Consider the following 10,195-nt stretch of genomic DNA (forward strand, 5'->3'; position numbering starts at 1 on the left):
GCTTTTTAGCCCAGGACAGGCAGGGCAAATAGTCAGGAAACTATTGTATTGAACCAAAACAAAATGACTCAAATACCAGCAATTACATATGCTTCAATCTACACAAAGTGGATACTCCGATTCCCCATGATTCTGTCCTCTGCTGTCTCTGGCTCCCTTTCTCTAACCACCATTTGCTCAACAAAAAACTCCCTGTGCATATATGCAAACTCCTGAGTCTTTTCCTGAGAGAAGTTTGCATCTGAGTAATCTACAGATTCCCTGGCCTGGATCATGCCTTTCTCTGATTCACAAAGAACACTAGGCATACAGGCAGGAGGCCTGACCTCTGCTCCCACTCCGCCCATTGCCAGACTCTCCAATTCCAGCTTTAGCCCCAAACCACTAGACACTCACATTGCGCTTTGCATGAGCACCTAATTGTTCTGCAGCCATTCAATGCACTGCTCTTAATTCCTTCCCCAAGGAGGCAAGGATTGTCTTTCTTACGCTTTTCCTTACTCCCTTGCAGAGCCCAGCACAGTGCTGGGTACAAAGTCAGCACTGGACTGTCCTTGTGGTTTGAGTGGTTGAGTTTTGTGCCTATGATGATTTTCAGTCTTCTGGTTTTTCTGTAGATCACACAAACCCTGAACTGGCTGGTGAGGATGACATCAGAAATAGAGACCAACATTGTGGCGGCTGAGCGAATAACTGAGTACACAAAAGTGGAAAATGAGGTAAGGAGGAACTGGAAAAATCCAGGGACAAGGCAAAAACAACATGCACCTCCTTCGAGGGTGCATCTGTAGAATTTCTCCATATTTCACATGGGCCCGTAATGGTCCCTAAAGTTTCCTTTCCTCGAACTCAAAGGACCTCATTTCTTCAAACTTAGAATAGGAAATGGTTTAGGGGATGTCAAGTCTTGGAACATACCATGGAGATCTACAGCACAAGCTTGTGGTGTATTTTTCTTTAACTGAATAAGGTAGGAACTTTCCAAAGTACAAGTCCAGTTCATTCTATTAAACGCAGAGGCCATTAGGTAGCTGGGACACTGCTACCCTTCTCCTGTTCTATGACACGAGTCATGGGTAGACTGTTCGGCTGAGTTGTCACCTTATAAAACTTACTTCTCATCTTGTCTCCTTGCCAGGCACCCTGGGTGACTGATAAGAGGCCTCCGCCAGATTGGCCCAGCAAAGGCAGGATCCAGTTTAACAACTACCAAGTGCGGTACCGACCTGAGCTGGATCTGGTCCTCAGAGGGATCACTTGTGACATCGGTAGCATGGAGAAGGTAGGTGGAGTGAAGCAAGGCCTGGATGGGAGGCCTTGTGATCAAACAGCAATTGGACAGAGTGGAGAGCAGCTGGGCCCTAAGCCTTCATCATCTGGATGGAGGGAGAGGGTCAGGGCACTTCCTCTGCCCTGGGGAGGTGTGGGGACACAGTATCAGAGGGAAGGATAGCAGCCAGGAATCACACAGACTTACTGCAGCTGTGGGGGCCTTCTGCTCAGCTCCTCCCTGCCTCCTAGCCAGCTGACCAGGGCCCCTTTCCTATAAGGTCCACAGTATGCAGAGAGGAAGTCAGGAAGGAAGCAAGGGGGCATCCAGGCCTGGTGAAGGAACTGTTGAGAATAGCAGTGTGGAGGGTTGTCCCTGAAGGAAGAATGGCCCAGTTCTCCTCCCAGTCTTCAAAGTCAGGCACCCTCCTTAGGTGCTGTTGTTCTCCGAGGACTTGGGGTCTGATGAGCAAGGGCGCTGAAGTCCAGATCAGAGTCTGGCTCTCAGCTGGTGGCAGACCTAATCTTTCCCTTCTTCACAAGGATTTTTCTTCTTTCTTTATTTTTACTTTTATTTATTTATTTATTTATTTATTTATTCATTTATTTATTCATTTATTTTTTGAGATGGAGTCTCACTCTATTACCCAGGCTGGAGCGCAGTGGTGCAATCTTGGCTCACTGCAACCTCTGCTTCCCGGGCTCAAGTGATTTTCCTACTCAGACTCCCAAGTAGCTGGGACTACAGGTGCATGCCACCATGCCTGGCTAATTTTTTTTGTATTTTTAGTAGAGACGGGGTTTCTCCATGTTGACCAGGCTGGTCTTGAACTCCTGGCCTCAGGTGATCTGCCCGCCTTGGCCTCCCAAAGTGCTGGGATTACAGGCATGAGCGACCGCACCTGGCCTAAACAAGGATTTTGTTTTTATCTATAAGTTCCAATAATAATTGTAACAACAGCTGCCAAGAGAGTCCATTTCAAAGGGACTATAGTTCGCAGCAAACAATGATTTTTGACATCTTTTTCTGACATCCGGGTACTTTTTTCCTTACCAAAACCAAAATCAGTTTAGTATCTTAGAGATGGAGCAGCCAATCACTGCCTCTTACCTCATGTGACTGTGAACGCCCTGGCTAAATAACTTCTCCCCAAGAATTGCATGTGGAACTAATGTGTAAGGGAACTATATTCACAGATTGGTGTGGTGGGCAGGACAGGAGCTGGAAAGTCATCCCTCACAAACTGCCTCTTCAGAATCTTAGAAGCTGCCGGTGGTCAGATCATCATTGATGGAGTAGATATTGCTTCCATTGGGCTCCACGACCTCCGAGAGAAGCTGACCATCATCCCCCAGGTGAGCTCTAGAACTTACTCGGGCACATGCCGTGGGGAGCAGCTTGTTTTACAGGAAGCATATGCAGCTTCTTCTTGATGTCTATTCAGTCAGCACTGTCAATTCCGCAGTCTACTCCAGATACCTGAGCTAGTTCCCTGGGATGGACACGTCGTTTCCAGGTTTCCAAAACTTAAGTTTTGAAATGTTTGGTAATATGCATTTGTGGCTGCCTGTATCTGACCACTAGGTGGCAGCAACACAACAGAAGTCAAGCAGAGCGGATGATTATTTAGCGTTGCTATAGCCCATGACGGTTTGCAAGACTTCTGCAATCAGCATTAGCAGTTTTGCCGCTGAAGCTTGAAGCCATTAAGCTTTATACTTCCCATTTGCTATGGTTAAAAGGTAGAGGAGGGAATTTGCTGCAGGTTTCTGCCAGCAAGCGGAATGCTTCGTGCATCTGCAAGAAAGATTTCCCCTCGGCTTCCTCTCCGGATCCTGCCAGATAAGGATTGCCGCGGGGCCTCTGGGCTCCCCAGCAGCGCGCGGCTCCTCAGGAGAACCTTTCGCCCTCCGCCCACTGCAGCCCAGTTCCTCTAGGGGTAGCTTTGGTCTGTGTGGTGTTTGCTCAGTTCGGTAGTCCTTTCTCCAGCCTCTTCAAAAGGGTGACACCTTCTTCTCATGCGGCTGTACTATTCTTTCCTCTACCCTCTTCTGATCCCTCCACCTTGAAACCACGAGTTTGGGTTTGGGAGGCCGAGGCAGGTAAATCACTGGAGCCCAGGAGTTCAAGATCAGCCTAGGCAACATGGCAAGAAACCATCTCTACAAAAAATTGAAAAAATCAGCCAGGCATGGTGGTGCGTGCCTGTGGTCCCAGCTACTCGGGAGGCTGAGGTGGGAGGATCACCTGAGCTAAGGACGTCAAGGCTGTAGTGAGTGGTGTTCGTGCCACTGCACTCCAGTGTGGGCAACAGAGTGAAACTCGGTCTCAAAAGCAAAAAATAAACCGAGGACTTCTCTTAACCCTGTGCCTGGCCCCTGGCTGGTAGCCACTCCGAGCCTGAGGAGGGAAAACCTTGTGGAAGCTGAACCACAAACCAGCTTCCTGCCTCAGGAATCCACCTCAGGCCCAGTCCTATCCACCATCTCCCAGTCCCGAGGAACTCCGAGGTCCTTTTATGGCGTGAGCCCCAACAGCCGCCTTGTCCCTTCACTTGCAGGACCCCATCCTGTTCTCTGGAAGCCTGAGGATGAATCTCGACCCTTTCAACAACTACTCAGATGAGGAGATTTGGAAGGCCCTGGAGCTGGCTCACCTCAAGTCTTTTGTGGCCAACCTGCAACTTGGGTTATCCCACGAAGTGACAGAGGCCGGTGGCAACCTGAGGTAATGTTCCATAGCCTGCTGCCCTGCAGGCAGTGAGAGGATGTGAGGGGGCCACTCCTCGTGTTCCTCGTGTTAGGTGATGCCTGGCATAGAATTTTCGCCGGGCGCGGTGGCTCAAGCCTGTAATCCCAGCACTTTGGGAGGCCGAGACGGGCGGATCACGAGGTCAGGAGATCAAGACCATCCTGGCTAACACAGTGAAACCCCATCTCTACTAAAAAATACAAAAAAAAAAAAAACTAGCCGGGCGAGGTGGCGGGCGCCTGTAGTCCCAGCTACTCGGGAGGCTGAGGCAAGAGAATGGCGTGAACCCGGGAGGCGGAGCTTGCAGTGAGCTGAGATCCGGCCACTGTATTCCAGCCTGGGCAAGACAGCCAGACTCCGCCTCAAAAAAAAAAAAAAAAAAAAAAGAATTTTCATTCGGGTCTGATTCCTAAAGTGTAAAATGAACCTGTTGTAAACTTCACAAGATAAAATAGCTGTGAAAGTGCTTCAAAACTCTTGAAAACTGGCCAGGCACAGTGGCTCACGCCTGTAGTCTCAGCACTCTGGGAGGCTGAGGCAGGTAGATCACCTGACATCAGGAGTTGGAGACCAGCCTGGTCAACATGGTGAAACCCTGTCTCTACTAAAAATACAAAAAGTAGCTGAGCATGGTGGTGGGCACCTGTAGTCCCAAGCTACTCAGGAGGCTGAGGCAGGAGAATCGCTTAAACCCAGGAAGTGGAGGTTGCAGTGAGCCAAGATTGTGCCACTACACTCCAGCCTGGGTGACAGAGCAAGACTCTGTCTAAAAAATAATAATAATAATAAAATAACTCTTGAAAACCTTTGTTATTGGCCGGGCGCAGTGGCTCATGCCTGTAATCCCAGCACTTTGGGAGGCTGAGGCTGGTGGATCATGAGGTCAGGAGTTCAAGACCAGCCTGGCCAAGATGGTGAAAGCCCATCTCTACTAAAAATACAAAAAATTAACTGGGCGTGGTGGCGGGCACCTGTAATCTCAGCTACTCAGGAGGCTGAGGCAGAGAATTGCTTGAACTTGGGAGGCAGAGGCTGCAGTGAGCCGAGATCGCACCACTGCACTCCAGCCTGGGAGACAGAGCGAGACTCCATCTCAAAAAAAAAAAAAAAAAAAGAGAAAGAAAACCTTTGTTATTAAATGTAATCCTCGTATGATATTACACAATGTGAGCTTACACATCCCACAGTTGTGGAGAACCACAGAAAGCAGAGGCTCCCAGCTGCGCACAATCAGGATGAAAATAGTCTGGCTGCCTGGTCCAACCCTAGAGTCTGATTTAATTGTATGAGGTTAGACTGGACTTGGGGAGTTTTAAAGGATTCCCACAAGGCTGTTAAGCGCATCCCAGTTTAAAAACCACTGATCTAAAGAGCATGCGGATGACAGGGAACGTGACATCTGTAAAGTACTTAGGCACTGCTGAAACACCTGAAATCAACAAAAGACTCTCTTGGCTTTCAGTTATTTTTATGTTTCCAAAACATTTTCACATAGTTGACAGTTCACTTCTGGCCTTCGCTGCACGTTTGTCCATTAATAAGTTGACCTGGCATTTTTCCTGTAACATTTTTGTTTTTCCTTCCATACACTGAAGTTCTGCCCTCAGCCAAAGCCCACTACTCATGGACAGGTCTTGCTCCTGTCCCAGGTGCCTCAGTGGTGTTGGCAGGGAATAGGCCATTTGCAAGTTGAAGCTCAGGAAGGAAGGGACGGCTCAGTAACTGATTCATGGACCAGCCGCTCTGGCTTCACCTGGGAGCTTGTTGCACATGCAGAATCTCAGGGTGTAGACCTACTCACCAGAATCTGCATTTTAGCAAGATTCCCAGGTGATTTGTGTGCACGTTACACTTGAGAAGCACTGCCTAGAGTTTTGTGATTAACTAGGCTGCAAGCTAAAATCATCCAGGAAGCTTTAAAACTCCCAATGCCTAAACTGTAGCCCAGACCAATTGAATCGGGGACCCAGGTGATTTCAATGTGTAGCCCCAGGGAACAAGCCCTGGTAGAGAGCATTGGCAGTTTACTTTCCCTCCACAACAGGTCTAGCAACTAGCAGGACTCAAGTAGGTCTTTAGGCCAGTGTAAAAGATCATTCAAACATTCAGTCAGCAAAAATGTAGTAACACCGGCCGGGCGCGTGGCTCATGCCTGTAATCCCAGCACTTTGGGAGGCCGACGCAGGCGGATCACCTGATGTCGGAGTTTGAGACCAGCCTGACCAACATGGAGACACCCCATCTCTACTAAAAATACAAAATTAGCTGGGCAAGGTGGCGCATGCCTGTAATCCCTTGGGAGGCTGAGGCAGGAGAATTGCTTGAACCCAGGAGGCAGAGGTTGCAGTGAGCTGAGATTGCGCCATTGCCCTCCAGCCTGGGTGACAAGAGCAAAACTCTGTCTCAGAACAAAACAAAACAGTAATAACACCTACTATGTGCCAGGTACTGAAAATACAGAGGCAAAGAGAGACACAACCCTGACTTCCTAGCACTTAACAGCATAATGAAGACAGACGTGTGACAGTAAATGCCAGTACAGTCTGTGCTACAGAGGGGACTTGTGGGATGCTATGATAGGGTGCAATGGGAGGCCTTGACATTTCTGGTTTGTATAAACAAAAATCATGCCATCTTTCTCCTGTCCAAGCTGAGAGATGCTTAAATGGTATTACCAATGCCTTGATTTCAGACCTGAGTTTCAAACCTGGACCGGGGGACTAAAACTTACATTTCTCTGTTGAATGACAGGCAAGTTCAGCTGGGCGAGAGCAGCTGAAAGCCAAAGTGGCGCCCCAGCAACAGAGTCTGTTACTGTGAAGTCCAAAGTATACATGACACTTGGGGCCAGGCAGGAGTTTGGTACAAGCTAAGTAAATAGTTTTTCAGTGTCTCTGATCTTACATTACGGGGAAAACTGGAAGTTCATCTTGGATGACTTCTCATCTCCTGCAGAAATTTTCTTACAGAGAATTACAGAACTTTAGCCACCCCCTGTTTAATATGTTCCCTAATGGCCACAGCAGGAAAGAGCAATTAGCAAATTCCTGAATATTTCCTTCACATCATTTCCCAAAGCTTCTTTATGTAAGTAAGAGGTCCAGCCTTCATTACAGGCTTTTAGCAAATTAAAGCCATTTGCATTTTACAAGCATATTTGAATTCCACATACATTGCATCTCACACCAAGACATCACGTTCATTAGATAGCTTCATCTCTAATCAAGGCAGAAGGCTTTGAACAAATAATTAGCCTTGAGATTAGAATTACACATTAAAATAATAATGGATTTGCTAAGGCCACAAAGAAATGCCACTGGGGCATTCTAGTGTAGTTCCTCCCTATATTAATGGTTTCAGGTCAAATACTGCTAAAGTAAACTTGGTGACATTCCTGTTGTTTTGGAAATGTTGATATCACGGCAACCAAATACAAAGCATTGTTCCTGGGCCAGTGTTATCCAAACTTGTTTAAGCATAAAAATGGCCTGGGGTGCTTAGTAAAAAGGCACGTTCCTAGGCTCCTCCCCACTCTGATTGAGTAAAGCAGGGGCCCAGAAATATGACTTTTTAATTAAGTACTTGGGGTGGGTCTTCAATCGGGGAAGTTTGAAAAACGATGCTCACAATAGCAATGTACGGCTTGTTGAAGAGGCCCAAACATTCCAGGGCAATTTTGGAGTGGGGGTTTTGAAAGTCTCATCTGGAACATGAAAATGGTCCCCTGCCCTGCGTCTTTCCTTGGTCCTTAGGAGCTAACTCATAGCTGCTTCTATTGGCTGCAGCATAGGCCAGAGGCAGCTGCTGTGCCTGGGCAGGGCTCTGCTTCGGAAATCCAAGATCCTGGTCCTGGATGAGGCCACTGCTGCGGTGGATCTGGAGACAGACAACCTCATTCAGACGACCATCCAAAACGAGTTCGCCCACTGCACAGTGATCACCATCGCCCACAGGCTGCACACCATCATGGACAGTGACAAGTGAGTGTGGGGGGACAGGGCTTGACACAGATGGCTTAACCCTTGCTCTACAGTAACAGTGTCTGCCGGGAAACACCTAATGGCAGAAGGTTTAACCACCACCATATTACTGATGAGGAAACTGAGACTTAGGGATGTCAAGTAATCTGGCCCAAATTTTACATCAAGCGAATGAAAGCGAACAAGGTTAAGGGAACTATTCATATCTTGAGGGTAAAATAGGAAACTGTGTGTTGTAACAATTAACTGGGTATGGGGAGGTGGCAGCTCAAGCGGTGAGAGGCAGATGTTGACCGTAGACCTTCCCAACTGTCCTGAGCCTCAGCTGCTGCTCTGTGAAATAGCTAGACGCTTTCTATTCCTTCCAGCTGTGTCGTATTACAATCAAAGTCAGTAATCTTAGAAAGCTGTTTGGAGATGATAGGCACCCTTTGTAAACCAATCTATCCTTAAACAATGTGTACTTCTTTTAAAAACTCATGTAAATGAACTCATACTGCCTGTATTCTTCTATTACTTGATTCTTTTGTTCAATATTATTTGCAGAATTCATCCATGTTGATGTGCGTAGCTGTGGCTCATTGATTTTCAGGGCTTTGTAACCTTGTCTGACTATACCACAACTTAGTCCTGGTTATTCTTATAAATGCCTAGACTTGAGATGCTGCTTTCTAAGACTTTTCTTTCTTTCTTCCTTGTTTCAGGGTAATGGTCCTAGACAATGGGAAGATTGTAGAGTACGGCAGCCCTGAAGAACTGCTACAAACCCCTGGACCTTTTTACTTTATGGCTAAGGAAGCTGGCATTGAGAATGTGAACAGCACAGAATTCTAGCAGAAGGCTCCACGGGTTAGAAAAGGACTATAAGAATAATTTCTTATTTAATTTTATTTTTTGTAAAATACAGAATACATACAAAGTATGTATAAAATGTACGTTTTAAAAAAGGATAAGTGAACATCCATGAACCTACTACCCAGGTTAAGAAAATAAATATCACCAGGTAGTTGAGAAACCCCTCGATTGTCTACCTCGATCGTACTTCCTTGCTACCCACCTCTCCCAGGGACAACCACTGTCCTGAATTTCATGATGATTATTCCCTTGCCTTTCATTTCCGTTTTATCACCTTGGTATGTGTCTTTAAACAACGTATACCCTTTTTTACTTATGTAAGTGGACTGACTCACACTGCATACATCTTCTATGACTTGATTCTTTTGTTCAATATTGTATTTGAGATTCATCCATGGTGATGCAAATAGGTGCGTTATTTTTTTTCACTGCTCTATAAGCTGGCATTGTATGAATACAGCACAATGTATCAGTTTTAACACTGGGGATCATTAGCATTATTCTCAGGTTTTTTTAAATTATAAACAATACTACTATGGACATTCTGGTCTACATCTCCTGGCACATATGTAAGAGTTTCTTGGCTGGGCACGGTGGCTCAAGCCTGTAATCCCAGCACTTTGGGAGGCCGAGACGGGTGGATCACGAGGTCAGGAGATCGAGACCATCCTGGCTAACACGGTGAAACCCCGTCTCTACTAAAAAAATACAAAAAACTAGCCAGGCGAGGTGGCGGGCGCCTGTAGTCCCAGCTACTCGGGAGGCTGAGGCAGGAGAATGGCGGGAACCCGGGAGGCGGAGCTTGCAGTGAGCTGAGATCCGGCCACTGCACTCCAGCCTGGGCGACAGAGCGAGACTCCGTCTCAAAAAAAAAAAAAAAAAAAAAAAAAAAAGAGTTTCTCTAGGGTATACCCTAGGAATGGAGGAGGGTATGCACATGTTTACATGCACTAACTAGCTGGTGCCAAACTGGTAATGCCAACTGAAAACATTGCTGTCAATCTGATGAATATGAATTGATGTATCACTGAGAATTTCATTTGCATTTCCCTGGTATCTATTAGGGATGAATATATTTTCATGTTTCTGATTTGCATTTCCAATCATTTTTTAAATATTGTGTCTGATAATTCCAATGTCTGGATTCTTTATCTGTTGTTTCTGTTGGTTTTTACTCATGGTATTTTATTTCCTTGTATGTCTTGTGCATTTTTATTATAAGCTTGTTCTCCTTAAAACTTTGTGGACATTCTTTGGGGCCTAAGTTGACTGTGAGTTCTTCCTAAGGGAATTGGGAATGCATTAGCCTGTTGCCTGGGGCATTACCCAGAACCTCTTT

At 46.5% G+C, this 10,195-nt stretch overlaps 1 protein-coding gene across 1 annotated transcript in view; it reads left to right on the forward strand.

Moving 5' to 3' along the window:
- The window catches only part of ABCC2 (ATP binding cassette subfamily C member 2), a gene marked incomplete at its 3' end in the record, with an annotated part of 59,684 nt that extends 50,860 nt beyond the window's left edge, over nucleotides 1-8,824 (forward strand). Inside the window, 6 exon segments of the mRNA NM_001032847.2 lie at nucleotides 618-719; nucleotides 1,139-1,282; nucleotides 2,467-2,625; nucleotides 3,831-3,997; nucleotides 7,807-8,001; nucleotides 8,706-8,824. Coding sequence (NP_001028019.1) covers nucleotides 618-719; nucleotides 1,139-1,282; nucleotides 2,467-2,625; nucleotides 3,831-3,997; nucleotides 7,807-8,001; nucleotides 8,706-8,824 — 886 coding nt within the window.
- Between the last annotated feature and the right edge of the window lie 1,371 nt (nucleotides 8,825-10,195).

Source organism: Macaca mulatta, chromosome 9 (genome assembly GCF_049350105.2).
Source record: "Macaca mulatta isolate MMU2019108-1 chromosome 9, T2T-MMU8v2.0, whole genome shotgun sequence".
Classification (NCBI taxonomy): Eukaryota; Metazoa; Chordata; class Mammalia; order Primates; family Cercopithecidae; genus Macaca; species Macaca mulatta.